This window comes from Panthera leo, chromosome A2 (genome assembly GCF_018350215.1).
Source record: "Panthera leo isolate Ple1 chromosome A2, P.leo_Ple1_pat1.1, whole genome shotgun sequence".
Lineage (NCBI taxonomy): Eukaryota > Metazoa > Chordata > Mammalia > Carnivora > Felidae > Panthera > Panthera leo.
This window is the reverse complement of record NC_056680.1, coordinates 53,401,376-53,421,954: the sequence shown is the minus strand read 5'-3', so window position 1 is coordinate 53,421,954 and position 20,579 is coordinate 53,401,376. Positions and strand designations below refer to the sequence as shown.

The 20,579-nt window shown below is 40.2% G+C and overlaps 1 protein-coding gene across 5 annotated transcripts in view; it reads right to left on the bottom strand.

Moving 5' to 3' along the window:
- The window catches only part of PPARG (peroxisome proliferator activated receptor gamma), a 134,512-nt gene that overhangs the window by 3,336 nt on the left and 110,597 nt on the right, over positions 1-20,579 (bottom strand). For all 5 annotated transcript variants that reach the window (XM_042911103.1, XM_042911077.1, XM_042911089.1 and 2 more), the window contains exon 7: positions 14,361-14,811. In XM_042911103.1, coding sequence (XP_042767037.1) covers positions 14,361-14,811 — 451 coding nt within the window. The remainder of the gene's footprint in view (positions 1-14,360; positions 14,812-20,579) is intronic.

Here is a 20,579-nt window from a genome sequence, read left to right as displayed (position 1 = left end):
GGTGCAGGATTCTTGTACATCATTCAGGACACTCACCTGACACCTTGTATTGATTCCAAATTTTAGTTCTTGAAGGCTTTTCACCTTAGCTTGTCTTCCCTTCCCTGTAAACTACGGCACTGTATAAGAGCTTTTACTTACCTTTTACTACCCTTCATCCTCTAACCTCACTTCCTTCTGTTCTGGCCATATTAAGGTATTACCATACTAAGTCCCTCAAACATCCTATTTTCTGTCATGACTGTGCTGAGGCAGATTCTGTTCCTCCCTCCTGAAATGGTCTTCCTTTCCCTTCACCCATCTTACTGATTTCAACCTATTCCTCAAAATATAAGCCCATGTCTCCTATGTCCTGGGAGCCCTCCTTGACATTATCCCTTCCTCTCCCCTGTTCTCCCAACCCCCTTTCTCTAGACCTGTTGCACCTTATAAACACTTCGATCTCTATCCTATGAGGAGATTACATTTATTGAATGGTTATCATTTTCCAAAGAATGTGCTAAGGGCTTTCTACACAATATATCATTTGATTGTCACAATAACTCCATGAGGTCAGTGTTTTATGAAGGGAAAAATGAAGATTGAGAGACAGGTGTTAAAATTTGCCCCAAATCTGCCACCTCCTAGTAAATGGCAGAGCTGATATTTGAATCTAAGTCTGTTTAATTTCAAATGCTGTATTATTAGCATATTGTACTTATAAATTGTATTGTAAGTACTGATTTCCTTCTTTATCTCTCCTTTGAGGTCATGAGGTATCAGAGGGCAAACACTGTGCCTTGATCGTCTCTGAGCCTCTGGTGGAAACACAGGAAGCACTCAGTTGGCTGAGCTAATGAGCGAGAAGGTTGTTCTGGCTGAGTCCTGGATTGAAAAGTACAATTCTCCTGGTTGGTGAACAAGCCTAAAGACAGGATCGCTACACAATGAAGAAGTCTCCTGTAAACTGTGTTTTTCTGTGTCTAATAAACTCTAGTAACCTCTATCCACTGAGGTGAGGCACAGGAGAGGAATGTTAGACGGCCTCATGGTGAGGTTTTCAGAACTCTGAACATTCTCTTACATTAAGTTTCTTTTCATTCTTTTTTTTTTTTTCCCCATTTTTAATTACAGAAGGAAACTTTGGATCGATTCTTTCTTCTAACATCTCTAACATATCCCATTGACTGGAATAAGTATACTTTTTCTCTCTTGGCATTTAAATTTGGAACCATCAGCAAAAATCACAGGTTCTGAGGCTGAAACAAGTGATGTTGTCCTGGCTTGGATAATCGCGCCCCTCGAGGGCCTGTGCCTTTTCTCATAGTTGCCATGCAGTAATGAAAACCCTGATGCCTCAGTCTCTGACATGTCCTGGACCAGTGCCTTTGGTTTCATGACTGCTGATTCTCTCCCTGACAAATGTTCCAGATTTCAACTGCCAGGGGCTATGCAAATGAATTTGCATCTCAAGTGGCAGCATTCTGTGTGAAGGCAGGTGTTGAATGTGGCTCCTCCACCAGCTGGGACCCCACACCCTTGTGTAGAACCTCGGCTCACTGGGACACTGGCTCCTTACAGCCCTTTCTCCTTCTTCCTTCCTCGTGGGCAGCATCAGTCAAAACTTCTGCAGAACAGATTACATTAACCTAGTAGGCTTCATTTATCATGACAGCTCAAACAACCAAACCCTAAAACGCAGCTGATCAGGCTTGCTGGAAACACTTGGCTTCAGTGCAGTACAATGGAACTGGCTCCTCGAGGAGTGGAGAAGGGTCTGGTTTGAATTTTCAAACCCTTCTTTGGCAAGTAATTTTTTTATTATGTGACAGATGAAGTTTGGCTGAAGGGCTGAAATTCTGTGGCCACTGATTTATATTTTCTCCAGTGACAAGTTAGATCACTTACAGATCTGTCCCACTGTCCCCTTTACTGAGCCTCAGTCAAGGCAAAACAGACTGCAGTCAAGTGTAAAAAGTACTACACTCTGACCAGCTCTGTGACCCAGAGCAAGCTGTTCAAGTTCAGGGGCCCCAATTTTCTCCTCTGTAAATACATAATTCACATAATTAACCTGGGGAAAATACACTCAAAATTTAATTAGAAAAGTATATTTACAGGCTTACATTTTAAATTTAAAACACTTGGCTTCTTTAAAAAAAAAACAAACAAACAAACAAACAAAAAACCTAAAAAGCATCCTTTGGTCTTAAAGCAATCCCTAGAATCAAAGGCAAAAGGGATCTGTCAGGTTTGCTCCCCACCTTCTACCCTGTAATCAGCTACAAGGCCTCCCCTCTTCCCTCTCCCTCTTTCTCCTTCCTTTCACTTTCCTTCCACACGCACTCAAACCCTTGCTGAGCTAAGCTAGGCAATCTGTCTAAGCATCCAGAGCCATCCTGGGTCCCCACCCTTTCCTCTCCACTCCTCAGTGGCTCAGTGCCTGCTAAGACCCTGTTTTTAGGAGCCCCGTCTGAGATCTCTCTACACCTTGCTGAGGGTCAGAGTTGAGGTCTGGGATTGGATCAGGGTCAAGGGACCTCATTCACTGGCCTAGGCTGTCTAGAAGGCCCTTATGGGAAAGTGAGTGTTGATTCTCATACTCCAGGACACAACCTTCTAGGAAGCTGGAGTCAATTACTGGTGGTTCCTTACTCCCAGGCTGCAAAGAATTGGGAAAGCAACCTTTCTGGTCCCCACTCACACAATGCTGGAACTGATTAGCGAGGGCTGCTGATTATGAGCAAACCTATTAAACTCCCATCATATCCAGATCTGGCTCTGTTATGTGGAGAGCTATCTGAAGAAGATTTCAATTCTCTTGACTCTCCTGGGATCTGCCCACCTGGGCCAGGCATTTCCTGAACACAGATTTTCTCAGAAGGTGTCTTAGGGAAGCAGAGGGCTCCAATGGAGTCTTCAGGAGGAGAGGGAGAAAAACCAAGTAGGTGGTTTTGTCTCTATTCTAAGAGCTGCTATTAAAGCTATGGTCTTTTGGCTTTCTGAAATAGAGTAATCTGAAAAGGACTGTATCCAGGGGATTCAGAAAAAAAAGAAGTCTGATAGCTGGGTAGTTGTAAACTGATCCACGGACAATGAAAGACCTTAGTTCAGGTGCCCGGTGAAAACCAAAGGGGAGGTAGGACTTCCTTTTACACTTCCTCTCCAATGTCCTTTATTCCATTCTTCCAAAGTTCACAGATGAGCTAAAAAGAGCAGTGGATTTGGAAACTGAAGACTTGATTTGAGTCCTGTATCACTTCCACTTAGTTTCTGTATGATTCTGGACAGGTCCTCTAATATTTCTGGGTTTTGGCTTAATTTTTTTTAGAACGGTGCTGTTTCTTTCATAAGGTTCTGGTGAGAATGAGCTACGTACTGGGGCTTTGTAAGATATTATTATTCTCTCGGTTTGTGCAAATAAAGGCAGTTTCTACAGGGATGGGGTCAGGAGTATAAGCAGGGTTGGGCTGGCATTTACACAGTTGGGAAATGGAAGATTTCTGAACTGCTCCTGGTAAGAGCACAAATTCAGGGGCACTAGAAGATAATTCCTGATGCAGACCCATGTTTGAGGGGTTTGGGCAGATTCTCATTCTTGTAGTTGAATGCATATAAGCAAGACAGTCTAAGAGCAATAATAAAACAAGGAAGCCATTGGTGCCTCAATTTACTTGTTCCTTGAAGTGATGGTGTTAGGGATTCTGCAACACTTTTCTGATCTATTGGAATCATGGTGAGCATTAGGCAAAACTGTGAATTCAGCCAACTTTACCTTTGGTAAACTATGGTATGGCCTGTAGCAATTCCCTCCCACATTCCTACCCTTGGGGGGAAAAATATTGTAAGGAAGTTTCACATGTATGCTTCTTTTCATATTTAATTTTCAATTGGAGCTTGATGGAGTGCAGTGATTCTCAACTTTGGTTACACACTGAAATCATGTGGAAAGATTAAAAACCCACCAACTAACACCTGGATCCCATCTCTAGAGATTCTTATTTTCTTGGCCTGGGGTATGACCTTGAGCTTTTAAAAGCTCCCTGGTGATTCTGATGCACAGGCAAGAGTAAGCACTCCTGCCTTAATGAGAAGCAGTTGAAATCCTAGCCTTAAAACTTACTTACTGGGTAACGTTGAGCAAGTTTCTTAACCTTTCTGTGCCCCAGTTTCCTCACTTAAAAAATGGAGACATAAAGGGGCACCTGGGTGGCTCAGTTGGCTAAGCGTCTGACTTGGGCGCAGGTCATGATCTCACGATCTGTGAGTTTGAGGCCCGCGTCAGGCTCTGTGCTGACAGCTCAGAGCCTGGAGCCTGCTTCAGATTCTGTGTTTCCCTCTGTCTCTGCCCCTCCCCCACTCGTGCTCTGTCTTTCTCTCTCTCAAAAATAAATAAACATTTAAAAAAAATGGAGACATAAGAGTAGTCCAACTCATAGATGGAAAGCTCTTAGCGCAGTGCCTGACACATAGTAAGGTAGCTATTTCTAATAGTATAATGTCACTTTCCTCTTTTTCCTTCCTACCTTTCTTCTCTCATTTCTCTGATTTTCCTGGGTACTCTATATTTCCTGTTCTTTCCCCCTCAATTGCTCCCTTCTTCTCAGCCATCTCTCCATTCCCTCTTCCAGATGTTATTCCCCTTTCCACTCCTGGAGCTGCACCTTGCTGGAGATTTGGTATTAGGAATCCTAGCAGGGCAAGCCTAAATTAATCAGAAGGCTGCACCTTGGATGACTTTAGCAGCAAGGCAGTTGATGGTGGCTGTCTGGGCACGGGCACAACAGAACTAGCAGATATTGTAAACGTGTTATCAAACAGATAAAGATCTTCTGTAACGAGCACATTCTGCCATGAAGGCACATGTAGCCAGCAGAGTCCTTTATTCTGGAGTGGGTTAACACTCTAACATTTTTCTGATTAATGCTTTCTCTATGTCCAAATGACAACCACTCCTCACAACAATAACACATATGATGTGGCCAAGATGGTGAAAGGGGATAACCACCATGATGAAACCAAGCCAGGCATATTTTCTTTTATCTGGCCATTGAGTAGCCATTCCACACCAACTTCCCTCATCTTAAACACTTACCTACTCAAAAGCCACCTCTCCAACTATGGCAGTAAACACAAAGGTACCTAATAACAGGTGGGTAGCACTTTCTTCTTTGCTGTCCTCAAAGCTCTTTGCATTGCTCAATGGTACCTCCATGGAGTGAAATGAGCTTGGGCTCAGTTTTATTTCCAGGTCTTTCAGAATGGAAATTTTACTTGAGATTTCCATCCTGCCCTTGGGAAGTCCTTGCTTTCCTGTCTTCCTTCACCCTGGAGTTAGGGTTCCCTGTTCTAGTCATTCAAGGTTGCTCAAATGAAGCTCAGCCATATGGTTTGCTCCCCTTCTCTGTGTCAGAGCCAGGAGAGCAGTGTGTTCTTCCTTTGAGCCGAGGGATATAGATAAATTTCTGCTCCTTCTATGTCCAACACTGGATCAGGACTGGAAATGGGGGGTGGGTGGGAGGTAGAGGAAGAAGGCTGGACAGGAAAAGATGAAGGAGAGTGATTTCTTCTTTCTCATCAAGTCGGACACACTCCTGTTCCAAATCCAACCACTCTTCCTTGCTTCCTCAACCTCTAGAAATGCCAATAACCAAACATAAAAGTTCTCTGCAACACTCCATGTCTTCCTTTCCAATGTTTTTGAGAAGAGCCTGTGATCTCAAAACATAGGTGTGATCTCTAACTAACCTCAAAAATGACCTCTCAACATCTAATGGCCCAAAACTTTATCAGAACTTTGGGAGTGTGGAAACTCATCACTCTCCTGCTGCTATTATCTGTCTCTTTGAGGGGCAAGGGGGCTTAGAGTTCTCCCCTTAGCTTGTCAGGCCACTCCCCCTTCCTCCAGTGTCTCTTTCCCTTGGGGTTTTGTTCTCAATCCACAACTAATCCCCTTAAAGTGATAGCTGATACAAGGGATTAGCTGATAGCTCCCTGGGGGCATTTATATTGTGATAAGGGATTTAAGAATGACTGTTGGTGGAACTGCAAGCAATACGACTGGCAGGATTGCTGTGGAGTTACTTCAAATTCTATCATGGTGGGGGGGGGGGGAGGAGGGAAAATGAGCATTTACTGTGTGCTTACCATGTCCCAGGCATTGTGCCAGAGCCTTCATGTAATGTTATTTCATTTACTTAGGGTACTGATAAGGAAATTAGGGCCCAGGGAGGTAAATAATCGAGTGAAATCATACATCTAGTAAGTGGTGGAGGAGGGGGTGGGGTTTGAACTCAGGGCTGTCTACGTGAGTCCAATGTTTTCCAATGCCCCATCCTGCGTCTTCTGGCTTTCTTATTTGTGAAGCTGGCAAGACCCTTGAAAGGTGCTTTCCCTGGGAGTGCATGATTCCTTCACAACCTGTGCTGGCCTCTCTGTGATAAGTGACTTGAACTAGTCCTCAAGTTTCATTCTTCTTCACTTGCAGATGATCAGTCTGAATGTCTTGGTGAATTGTGCCAGTCTGGAAGGCTGCCTGGGGTCACCCAGAGTTTAAACACACATTGTGAGAACCCAAAATGATAAAGTGCTCCAAAAAGCAGCCCACTGACTGACTGACTGAACCTTTTCCAAGACTGCTGGTGCAGTGACAGGAATGACTCAGCAGTTTGGCTTTCAATCCCATGTCTGTCACTGAGGTCAAACACAATCGTGTGCTCACTTACTAAGATGATTCCAGCCTACCAGGCCCAGGGTGAGGAAGAGATGGTATTTCTGAGCAATCACAGAGAAAGATGCTTCTATGGCCTACAATCAACAGAAGCCTCTGTGTGTGTGTGTGTGTGTGTGTGTGTGTGTGTGTGTGCGCGCGCGCTCATGTGTACTCCTGTATTTTTTTTAAGTTTTTCAGATGATTCTAGTAGGGTTCATCTTCTCCCTGTCTCCCCATCCCCCTGCCAGCTCTTTGTTTTTTAGAATTTGCATGCCAGTTGAGAACTCATAGATATACCTCATCTCTGTCCAAACCAAGTCTACAAAGGTTATGAAAAGAGTGGTCTAATGGGACATTTCCTAATTGAGTCACTATTCAGAGCCATCCTGGTCATCTCACAAGGGTCTCCCACTGGTCATGGCAGCACTGTGGGAAGAGCAGAAGAGATGAACGCCATACACTAGGTAGACACAGTGTAGATGCCCATTAAACATTTTTCAGTTAAAAATGAATGCTATTGGGGCACCTGGGTGGCTCAGTCGGTTAAGCGTCCGACTTCGGCTCAGGTCATGATCTCACGGTCCGTGAGTTTGAGCCCCGCGTCGGGCTCTGTGCTGACGGCTCAGAGCCTGGAGCCTGTTTCAGATTCTGTGTCTCCCTCTCTCTCTGACCCTCCCCCGTTCATGCTCTGTCTCTCTCTGTCTCAAAAATAAATAAACGTTAAAAAAAAAAAAAAGAATGCTATTACTTTCTGACACCATCATGGCCCAGATGAGAGATCTGAACCACATAATAACATTCTTCAACTGTCCTACTGAGGGCTTAGAAACATGAGAAATCATATGTCCTTGTTTATTCTCAATATCATGCGAAAGAAGTTAGAAAAACAACTTTTACCACTTAGGCAGCAGCCTGAGTCTTGTACAAAAAACTGTATGGATAAAATAGCTGGATATTTAATTGGCATAGGAGGGTAAGTCTTAAACTATTTTGGGTTGTCTCCTCCCAGTTAACTAAGGATGATGCTAACAGACAAAGAAGATGTGGGGGCCACTGGGCCCTGCAGAATCAGAGGTCTCGGGGTTTCCTCAAGAAAAGTTGAGGCCCACTCAGGCACCTGTACTCTGTCTTCTGTTTAGAGAAGTGCTATACTGTTCATTCTAACTTACAGAAATAGCTCTGCAGAAAATGGAAAGATTACAAATGAGCTGGAAATAGCCTCAAGGTTTTGAGGGGCAGTTAGGGATGGGGAAGAGAAATGAAACATTCAAACTCAGAGTCCTCAAACCCTATGTCTATGAACTGGCATGAAGTGTTTGCAGCTATAGCTGAATGAATGTTCATTTGATTGTTTCTGACTGACAAGATGAAATTAAGTTACTGGATGATATTTTAACAATTCAAAATTTCTCTCATAAATTTTTTCTGCAACACTTAGCTGTTAAAACCTGGCTGGTAGGATGGTACCTGATTAAGAACAAATGTATTCACTCTGTTACTTAAAGCTTATTGCCAATTTTTGTGGTGAGTGCTATGTCCAGTGCCATTGTTTCCAAGGGCCATGCTACCTGAACAAGTTTAAGAACATAGTACCAGTCTTCAGTGTTATACTGGGCCCAGTTCCTTCCCACAGCAATTTTCAAACTTAGGGTGTAATTTTGTTAGGTTAAAAGGGTGTCTCAAGGGCTTTGGATATTATTAAGTAATATCTGGACTAAAACATGAAAACTCTTGATTGAAATATTTAGAGGCAAAATGAAATGGGCAGTTTTTGATAACTGCACCAAACTCTCAGATCAAGGTAATTAACTGGGATGCTTCCACATCCCAATACACAGAAGGGTATCAGTTTTAAGGTCAGAGAGACCTAGGTCTGAACCTTGGCCTCACCACTTAGTGGCTCTGTGACCTTGGGCAAGTTGCTTAATCTCTCTAAACTTGTTTTCAACATTTGTAAAATGGGGATAATAACAGACTTTGCAGAGCTGCAGGAAAGGTTAAACAAGGATTACTGCATGTGCGTAAAGTGCTCAATATATACTGGCACGCGGTGAAGTATTCAGTAAATGGTAGCTGCTATTACTATTATTATTATTATTATTTGACTATTATGCATTCAACATGCACCCAGTAAGTATATATTCTGAACTAGATGCTGTCCTTTGATTCTAATTCCAACAAATTAAAAAAATATATGTATATATATACACACACATATATAGTCATGACTAAGGGTAAGAAACAGAAGCCTCAGGTTACTGACCTGATAGAACTAAGACTCACTCAATTGTCTCAGAATATCTACTCTTCCTTGATCTGCAGATGTACAGCCATGAGAACAATTCCCCTTTCTTGTACCCTGTTCTCCCTGCCCCCTGCCCTCTCAACAGCAGAAACACATAGCAACACTCCAAGAACAGTTGGAGTCCAAAGTTGCCTCACCGAGAAAGAACATGGCTGGGATTGCTGGAAGAGGAAGGAGCTGCTATAGAGGTGGTTTGCGTAACTAAGCCAGACTCAAGAGGGTAAATGAGGAGGCTGATGATTTACCATCTGTGGCCACTGTATCAATATTTACAGCCTCTCTGTCATTAGGATGACGGTGGCAATTTGCCTCAAAAAATATATTATAAAACCCATTGAATTTCCTCCCCCCTGTCCTGGAAGTTGGGGAAGAACTGTAATGGATTCCAAACTGTTCTGAATTAACAAAAAGAGCTTTTTCCTGTTGCAGAGTTCCAGCTGGAACCTTCCTATGCTTTTCTTCACTGAACAGCAAATGCTCAAGGGGGCAAAGTGTCCAATGGAGTGTCCTGGAGCTTGTCAGCTTTACTGAGCTTTACACTTGGCTGTGGTTGCTGGGCAGTTTTGGGAGTTTGCTAGTGTGGCTGGCATGAAGCTGTGGCGCCAGTTGCAAACATGCCCCTTGCTGGAGGCAGTTTTATTACTCTTGACACCACCCATCCTAGAGGGAGCAAGGGAAGCTGTTACTTATCACGACTACTGAGGAAGCATGACTTCTAAATTATGGGCCCATACCTTACAGAGTATTGTGTAGACAGCACAGGTTGCAGCCACCAACACAAGTGTAAGAAGGGTGACCAGGATCCGCTAGCCAGGTGGAAGGGGACAGGTTGTGTGGCAGAGAGAGCACTCTGAGGTGACAGGACACCTGGGTTTCAGCCCTAGTTCCACGGCTCATTAGTTTCTCGATCTCAGACAAATTACTTAAGTCTACGAGCCTCGCTTTTCCTTCTATGAAATGAGAATAAAAATACACAAAAATTCTCAGGATCTAATAAGAGAACGTATATGAAATGCTGTTGAAAACGTATGAAGTGCTGTCCTTTGTCTGATTCTACAGTGTTGTTCTTTTTAGTCCCATTTTTTTCTTGCCTTGAGCTCAGAGGAGAAAGAGAGAGAGGAGAAAAACTTGAGAAGAACTAGGTCATCTTTCTCAGCTAGCTTGGTTTGACAGCTGAGTAGACAGCCAAAGATGCTAAGCACCAGGCCAATCTAACTACCAAATCTAAAAGTATCAGCAGTTTCTATGGTTGAAGTTGAATGACAGTGATCTTACTATAGCAACTCCAGTTTCCTCAGCAAATACTTAGTTGGGTCAAATCAGATACTTTCACCCCCCCAAAAAAATCCTCTTTGTTCTTCTGGGGACCCTTTGCCCTTAATCTCCCTAATTCCCTACCACTTCACTCTTACATGATGCCCATCTCCCCATACTCCCTTCAGTCTAGGGTCATGATGCCTTCACCAGAATGAAACTCTTCTGTGATTTTAAGGCTAGCTCAGAATGAGGTCAATGGGACCCCTGCCAAAGAAGCTCTTCTTTCTGAAGCAATCCATAGACTTCAATGTAAACTACAGAGGAGAAAATGATCACTCTTGTCAAGATTGTGTAGGATCACAAATTTGTTTACTGGATCAAAGCCTCTTGCTTATATGAATGTTCTTCTTTTCTGGAAAACCCAGGATGGGAAAAAAAAATAACTGAGAAATTACATGTTGTACTCTAATAAACCACAATCTGAGATACTGATCTCACTATACTACAGATAACTGGGATTCTGATCTTACTGGAGTCCAGTCTCTGGACTGGAAAGGCTTTGAGCAGTTCTTTCTCTGACCTATACCCAATCGGCTTCTCTGAGTAAAGAAGAGAATCAAATTCCTGTGTGTTGAGCAAACATGGGGTCCAGTTTATTCATTCTTATCTACTGCCTGTAGGTAGACTTCATCTACAAAAGCAAACTTTGGTCAGGGAAGGATTTGCCTTTTGTGATATGGAAACCAGTCAATGGTTAATTCTATTTTTAAAAGGAAGTCTAAAATTATTCACAGGGTTTTCTTCTCATTATAACCACAGGTATAAGATTTTAATCTATGGCTGGCAGCTACCTTCAGATTTCTTTCATTGTTGTCAGGATCCAATAAGATCTGGATATTGGATACTGTTAAAGCAGTCTGTAGAAGACCAAAAGTAATTCATTTTTACAGCATCTATATTTAAATTGTACCATTTAAAATTTTCATAATTAAAAGCCAAAGCCTGTAGTATCTATTAAACTGAATCAAGGTATTCAGTTATTTTTTTTAACCAATTAATGAAAATTTTAAAGCCTAACAAATCACTTTTTTTTTTTAAAATAATCTAGCTTTTAAATAATCCGTGAGTTATGGGCAGTAATAGCATCTTTTTCTAGATGAAAACACCCTATTCTTTCACATGCCTGTAAAACAATACTGCTCAGGTTCAAAAGTTCAGAATTATCATGACTGTTTCTTGTCTATCCTTCCCCGGCTAGAAATTAATCATGTTGAATGGCTTATTTCAAATGCCTCCGTTAGTGTATGTCTATGGTGGGAATACAAACTGGTATAAATGTTGTGGAGAACAATCTGGCAGTGATGTGACAAAAAGACTTAAAAATATTTATGGCCAGGGTGCCTGGGTGGCTCAGTTGGTTAAGCGTCCAACTTCGGCTCAGGTCATGATCTCATCGTTTGTGGGTTTGAGCCCCACATCGGGCTCTGGGCTGACAGCTCAGAGCCTGGAGTCTGCTTCAGATTCTGTGTCTCCCTCTCTCTCTGCCCCATCTCCATTCATGCTCTGCTTCTCTCTGTCTTTAATGTAAATAAAACATTAAAAAATATATATTCATGGCCATCTACCCTGCAATTCCACTTCTGGTAATTTACAATGAGAAAATAATTTGGGGGGATGCCTAGGTGGCTCAGTCAGTTAAATATCTGACTCTTAATTTTGGCTCAGGTCATGATCTCATGGTTTGTGAGATGGAACCCTGCACTGGGCTCTGAGCTGGGCATGGAGCCTACTTGGCATTCTCTCTCTCTCTCTCTCTCTCTTTTTCTCTCTCTCTCTGTCCCTCCCCTGCTCATAAAGGAGCATGCATGCTCTCTCTCTCTCTCTCTCTCAGAAGAAATAAACTTAAAAAAAAAAAAAAAAGAAAGGAATTTGGACAGAAATTTACATATAAGAATGGTCACTAAAACACAAATTTAGAACACATATTCAATAGTTTTCTATATTCTTCTTTATAGGTTTTGTAATAAATTATAAGTAACCATAAATAGATAATTTAGCATGTAATGGTCCTTTATAAAATGGAATATTTCCTAGTCATTAGAATGGTAGTATGTGTGTGTGTGTGTGTGTGTGTGTGTGTATACATACATATACATATACACATACACATATACATATATATGGTACCACATGCATAGATACTTTCTAGGAGGAGAAACGGGGCTTTGTTAATCTTATTTTATTCTGAGGACAAAGACTTTTACTTTTCACTCATACCTTTCTGTACTCTTTCAATTATGAAATGACCATGTATTACTTTTATTTTCAAAAATTAATAAAATATATTAAAGAGTATGTAACAACATGATTGGGGAAATGATTAAGTGAATAAAAGGAATAAAACATGGTATATATAGTATGCTTAGGAAAAATCTCAGAAATATATCAAATATTAATAAATCTAGTTTTCACTAAAAGTAAAATGTGCCTCAAAATATTAGCTAAGCAGTATCAACTTGTTTTTCTCAACTGGGTTTTCAAAATTTAAGCTTTTTCTCCTAATGAACCTCAAATAAATTAGAATCTCATTCTTCTTTGCTGAATTAGTCATGGATCCGGGGAGGATCAAGGGTTAATCTGTTTAAATAGATTCAGTGAAGATATTAAAACATGCTGGATGGTAGTTTTTGTTACATTAAATATAATCCCCAAAATGTCACTCTTAAATGTGTTACAACTTGACACTGTACTGCAGGCTCCAGAGTTAACCTGCGCTGTATGTGTTATCTATTTGCACCCAAGTCATGTAAAGGGCAGTATTACTGTAGACTCTGGAGCCAGACTGCCAGAGTTCATAATTCTGGCTCCATCTTGTGTTAGCTGGGTAACTCTGGGCAAGTGATTGAACCTTTCAGTCTCCGGTTTCCTCATTTGCAAAATGGTACTTACCTCACTGGGTTGGGAGAATTAAGTGAATGTGTATTAAGCACTTAGAATACTGCCTTGGACACAGTAGGTACTTAATAAGTGTTTGCTATTATTATTATTATTAACACATGATGCACCTAATTTCAGAAGCACTCTGCTCCCAAGTAATTGGACAACAAAGGATGACAGAAGGCACCGTGTTCTTAACAATACCTTGGACAGTTATACGCAGCTTTCATCTATAGGACAACCAAACCCCCCTCCCTCCCACCACGTCAGCTTTTGCCAGATGATATTTTGTAGAGTACATACAAAAAGCTCACCTGAAGTCCATTTCAGTAACAAAAACTCATTGCTTTTAAGCAATTGTTTATAAACAAATTTTATAAAGAGAAACGACAGTAAAACTAACTTCTACTTAAGCTGGAAATGTGTGGAGAAGCCAATGAAAGTAGCATTTAGTATAAAATCTGGCTTTTGGAGTTGGTTAGTTAGATCATGTACTTACAAGGACAAAATTACAATGAACTGCTAAATAACTCAATTTATTTCTCTGTGTGCTCTTTGGTTCAGGTTGTATTCTTAATCACAACTAACCATCTCACAAAGGAACTTTCAGGGAAGCCATCAGAGAAGATTTCTGGAAATCAGGTAGATTTCCTGAGAGAGTGGGCAGAAGTCAGTAGATAAATATTCCTTGATTCCTGATATTAGGAATGCAATTCAAAGTAATATCTTCCTGATGGTAGGGCAGAAACAAAATCTGCCCCAAACCAGTTAGTTGTGCTTTCTCTATGCCAAGTGAGCACTGACTTAAGCAAAGTTGTACATGTCATTACTTAAATGAAATGAAGAATATATTGGACTTCTGGAGAGAAGGGAAGGGAAGGGAAGGGAAGGGCATTTGTTTTCCATGTTTGGATTGGACTTGAAAAAATATTATGAAGGAAAAAAAAAAGCCTGGGTTGCTGACAGCCTTTAAACTGCAAAGTTGTGATATTCTTTCCTGGTATTTTACCTGTGTAGTGATGCTCTCATGGCATTAGATCATTGGCATTTTCTGTAGCAAAATGCAGTAAGTACAGAGGAAAGGATGAATGCTAAGGGAAGTCAAAATTCTTTCAGCCATCCCACCACAATCCCACCCCCTTTCACAGAAGATAAGAAGATGAATCTTACCTCCACTGAGAATAATGACGGCTATAAATATTGCCAAGTCGCTGTCATCTAATTCCAGTGCATTGAACTTCACAGCAAACTCAAACTTGGGCTCCATAAAGTCACCAAAGGGTTTTCTCAGGCTCTTTAGAAACTCCCTTGTCATGAATCCTTGGCCCTCTGATATGAGAACCCCATCTTTATTCATCAAGGAGGCCAGCATCGTGTAAATGATCTCATGGACACCATATTTTAGGAGAGTTACTTGGTCATTCAAGTCAAGGTTTACAAAACCAGGGATACTTTTGGCATACTCTGTGATCTCCTGCACAGCTTCCACTGAGCGGAACTGACACCCCTGAAAGATGCGAATGGCTACTTCTTTGCTCTGCTCTTGCAAGGGGGTGATGTGTTTGAATTTGATTTTATCTTCTCCCATCATTAAGGAATTCATGTCATAGATAACAAATGGCTGCAAAAAAAGGGAGAAAACGTAGTTGAGTTGGAGATTTCTAATTTAGGGTGAACAACCTTACCAGTTTCTTTATACACATTTGCTTTGTTAACTAGAATCTTTAAGGTCAAAAATAGTTTATGAGAAAATACTCTTAACTCTTGATTATTCCTCCTAATTGTCTTCCGGATCCAAACATATTTTACCAAGCTTGGTCTTCTTTTCTTTCAGCTTATACTGCAACAGTTTACCTATGACTGGCTAAGAGTTCCAATTTTGTTGTTTGGAGAGTCTTTGTTGCTGACTTTTAAAATCATACAAAATGCGTTGTTTATTTTGGCTTTCAATAGAATGTGTTTTTAACCTTCTTTCAATAAAAAACAAATCATTTTGGCAACTCAGGGTTGAATACATCCACTTGAACATAAAGTAATCTTGCAGTTTTAGATTAAATCTACTCAGATCTCAAATGAAACGCAGTGTGCATGTAAAATATACTTATAACTAAAAAGAAATCAGTCTGAAAGCAGATGAGAAATACCAAGCCAAGAAAATGTCTATTTCTTTTCTTAATGCTCTGGAAGCAATCTGTTTTAGAAACAGCCAGATGTTTAAAGCCTGTGGGTAAGCGCTGCATAAAGTGGCAAAATTAAAAAAGGGTTTTGAACTTATTTTTCAAAATATCTGTCCTTAAAGGTCAAATAATCAATAAAACACATGGATCAGTTTATTCAAGTTTGCAATAGGCTGCCTTCAAAAGCAAGTTGCTAGTCATTAAGTGATCTTTCTCTTTCATTTTTCTTGTATAGAACTGACCAAAGTGTTGTGGTCATTGTGAAATCCTCCGGCTACTCTGATTGAGAAGGGGCAGCATTTTACATACATTGGAAATGCTGAACTATAGAAGTTAAGCCCCAATCCCATTCAAATAAGCGTATACTTGAAAACACTGGAAGAAGAGTTGAGGGTATTTGGCTTATAGCTTGGATTCTGTGGTTAACTATGTGACTTTAGGAAAGTACTTTATCTTTCCTAGGCTCAAATTTCCCAACTGAGAGGGATGGATTAAGCTGGATATTTCCATTTCTTCTCTTGAAGATATTCTAGTTGCATTTCTCAGAAGCTGTGTGTGTGGTGTATATGTGGATTTGTGTGAGCGTGCATGTATATGCATGCACACTGAACATGACATTTCTCTTAAGCAGAGATGCTCAGAATTCCCTCCTGATGGGCAAGAGGAAGCAACAGAATGAGTGGCAGAAGGAGCCACCTTTAAGACCCACTGGTTTGGAGATTGTTAATCTCTACACAAGTCTTTGATTTTCACCATTAAGTCTATTCTACATTGAAGGAAATAACACTAAGGATTCTTAGATGTTGAGTAGATTTGCAAACTTGCATATTATTTCAACACCATTCACTGGAGTTATTCCAGAAATTCTTACTTTTCTAACCCAAAACTTCACTTCAATTGTATTGTTTATCCAACCCCAAAGGAGGGCAGATGTGTGGACTCAAGAATAGGTTTGCTTATTGGCTTTAATTCTTCAACTAAATTAGGAGCAAATAATGCTTACTATGTTTTTGGACACTCTGCTTGTATTTTTTTTTTCTTTTTTTCTATTTCAGGATTGATATTAATGAGAGAGGGGGAAAAAAAAGAGCAGATAATCAGTCACATCAGTTAAAATGTGCTGAGTTCCCCCAGAATGTCAGATTCTAATCATGAGAAAGACTTGTTTTTATAGAACTTAGTGGTTTCTGTCCTCTAGGAGTTTTGTAGCATATTATAAACTTATGTTAATGAAATACTGGTTTTCGTTACTGCCATGGGAATCTGATGGTATGGATACTTGAAAAGTCTACCTGTATATATAGAAGTACAAAATAACATGAATGTAAATCATCCCCTCTTCACATTGGAAAGACTGTACCCAGAACTGCCCACTGCAACTTCTGGATGAGCTTCTGCTCAACCATTTGGCTTCTTGGCACAGAATGTATGCATGAAATTCTTCCACCTCCATGTAAGCAATTTATCTGGAACTATGCCCTGATAAATCACCCTGTGACTCTTCCCCTTGACTTCCCCTGTCCCCTCATATAAAGTCCCAGGTTCCTGTTTTTGAAACTCTGTGATAGTTGAACATAGGGCACAAAATCCTGCTAATTTTCTCTCCCAATTTAACAACAATGTGACTTTAACCCCTTGGCAATCGATGTTGGTCAGGATTTCCTGGCAGTAAACACTCAAGGACAGAGAAAGGAATCAGCAGCCCCCACCATCATGCCAAACCATTCTGTTGTTTTTTTTAAAATCCCTTCAGCATTTGAAAAGTGATGAACTGGTAGAGAATTCTGGATATTGACATGCAAATGAATACCAGTGGATTTTTTTGTTTTTCCAAGATTATGCTGTTTTCATCGCATTTTTGAAGTCTGCACAGGCACTTTCGGCCTCCATGTAAATCTGTCAAACTGCAAGAGGGATCACCAGACATGGTCTGCCTGGAGACCTGCCTTTCTTTGCTACCAATTCACCGGTTCTTAGCCTGCAAACAGTTGCACGTTTCACCCTGGACCTCCTTACCCTGAAACAGTGAAAAGATAGTGACTCACCTGATTTACAGAGAGCTGACCTTAAAACCAGGTGGAATTTGGCTTATGTAACTTATCTTGGGTTATTAATTTAATTTTGCACTTCTGGTAAAATGTTCTACATAAAAAGGACTTCACTTCCATATTTCTGTATTTTCTACACATCAAAGGGAAGCCATCTAAGTTCTATTAGCTTGTACGGTATCATCTGATGATCTGCTGTTATAAGAGGAACCATATCATCCTCAAATTTGGTCTTAATGATTTTACGCCTCTAGTTTGGAGCTAAGGATGTATTTATCTTCAGACATTGTAGCAAATGGCCAGATAAGCACCTCTCCTTAACAGGAAAGAATGTTTAATTACATCTAGGACATTATCAGGGACAGATCCAGGTTTTGTGGGGCCTGAAATGCACTCAATCATTGGGTACATTTAATAACAACCGTTAGGTTCAATAATACAAATTATAAGAGCAAAATTGTTCGCGCCCTTCTCAGAACATTGGAAGGGGCTCTGTACAAAAGAGAAGCCCTGAAGGTTAAGCTTCATTAATTTATATAAAGTGAATCTGCCTCTGGCCGTAGTGATGCTTGTAATTCTCAAATATTGGGCAGACCAGAAAAAGGTGAGACTGACATGAAGAAAACTGCACTTCAACACAGTGTTTTTCTAGGGGAAGCAAAAACAGTTTCTGTAAGAGGAAATTAGTTTTCTTTAGAGAGATACATCAAATGTAATTGATTTTTATATATTCTGATTTTCAAAAATGGCTCCCCATATCAAAGCCAGGATGGGATTAAAGGTACTGTGTTATATAGATAAATATAATTATATTTAGTTACAGACCTCTTGCATGCCTCTAATGTGTAACACAAAGATCATGGAGGAAGCTGGCTTAATAATGAAAACAAAGTAGAGTAATAAAAGTTTACTTTTTTGACTGGAGAAGTAGAACAACAGTGTTCCTTAGCAGTCCATAACATCAGCATTTTAATATACAAGTTATGAAAGGGATTATGCATGAATGAATGCTGTAAGTTTACAGCTCTTTTTGAGTACTAAAATAGCAAGCTAAAGGAGATAAATGAGAGTCAACCAAAGCAAAGATTGTTCTGGTGATTGCTCCAATTTTGGAGACTATAATTAGTGTAAGAGACAACTCTACCCTCTCACAAACCATCACTTGGTGAACACGTCAGAGTTAAAACTGGCCTGAAAAAATGTGTGCCTCTTCTCATGAATCTCTCCTGATATCCTTAGTTTTCATGATAGCTTAGAGCAAAGGCTCAAGGAAGAAAAATTGAATTGTTGGGGCCTATCTTCTTCATTTTGTTTCCTTCTTCCTTTTTTATACTTCTGACTAGCTTTCACCCATTTAGAGATACCTGGTTCTTCTGGATTAGCTATAGTGGGTGAATGTGAATCAAAACTCATTGGTTGGGTTTCTTCAATGTCTTTTTGGTTTTGCCTGTTTCTAGTTTCCTCTTGTTGAGAACCATGGGATGTATAGAACCAAAGGGGTCTTCAAAAATCACCTACATCATCATTCTTTGACAAGGTATGAATAAGTTGAATGAAGCCAAGAGACTTTCCGAAGTCAAATAACTATTTACAACAAACTTTGAAATGGAACTAGATCTCCTGACTCATGATTAGTTCTTTTCCCTTTCTGTTGCTTTCTACATGACTTCCCCACTTTTTCTTTTTTAAATAAAATGACTATTCTGGAGGAATTTGGGGTTTTTAGAAGCTCTTCTATGGTGGGGTCCTGGAGGCAGGGCCTTTTGAACTATATTTCCTAGAAGTGCTAGTTTAGTGCTGGATGTGACTGAAGTTAAGTTTGAAAAATCTCGCAAATGTAATTCTGTTTTCCTGTGTGGTTTAGAGATTGAAGACAAATAAAAACTTAATGGGAAGAATTATTCACACTCTAATGAACTAGCACATAACCATAGCTCTTAAAAAGCCATCTATTGCCAGCCAAAGCGTTACTCAGCTGGCAAACAAGGGTGTTGGTCAAATGAATCTAGTCATTAAAAAAAAAAAATCCACATGCTCTTCTTAACTATATGCTATTTATTTATTGTCTGAAAGAATACTATTGGTTCAGATCTATCTTTAGCTATTCATGACAGTCCCGGCAGTAAAGGAATTTATTTTATTAACATTAATATATGGACTAATGATCCCAGGAGCCCAATTTCTTCATCAGCTATCAAAACAAATCAGCACTACTATCCTGTTCTTTATTTATACCTGGGCTCCTAAGTCTCTTTTCTCTGACGGTTTGTCTGGTATCTTTCTTCTCAAGGGAGCAAATTCCAACTCCCTCAGGCTTTTCCATAGATGAAGGAGAAAGAGACCACACTTTGTTTAGCTGTAAGTGTAGGATTTAAAAGAAGAGATATCTTCCCAACAGCTTGAGTTACTAAATTTGACAGCCATTGTAAATTTTAGAATAGGAGAATTTGAATGGGTACAGAATTGTTTTCACAAAAGGTGACGTTTCCATATTGTTTTTATTTGGTAGTTTCATATTTCACACACTATTTAGAAAAACCATTTTTATGATGGCACAGTTTGCTCTCATAATTATAAAAACAGTGACTCTACACGTACCCATCATAAGCAATGTGATGCTTTGGGACCCAAAGTCCAATATAGAACAAATAAGTTTTATTCCTTGTTTGCAGATAGAGTGCAGCCAGGGCCTCATCATCTCTCAGATATGGGATGAAAAGTTGTCAGGTGCACCAAGGGTTTTTCTATTTATTGTTTTATGACAAACCATAGCACTGAAAATGGTTTTTGAAAACCATTCTCTGTTTATTTTCATCAACAAACATGGGATCACGTGACAATGATACACCCAGTGTGTTCGGCACATCAGGGTAATATTCAAACACTGGGAACTTCCAAAGTCCATTCAGTTCTCAAATTGTCGTCATGGAACAGGCACCCTGGTTCTATATTCATGTTTTTCAGAGTTCAGTGGGATCTCTTAAAAGACGCTGCTGGGCTGGCACAAGCCACAGAAAGGGAAAGAGATTGTGAGAAGAGTCAATGCCATTCCCATTTGAGGGTGGCTAAAAGGCTTACTGCTATTGAAATTTCTTTTCCAGTTATCCATATCCAGTGATTCCATATCCCATCTGGCCCTGAGCCTAAATTTCCAAGCATTATTC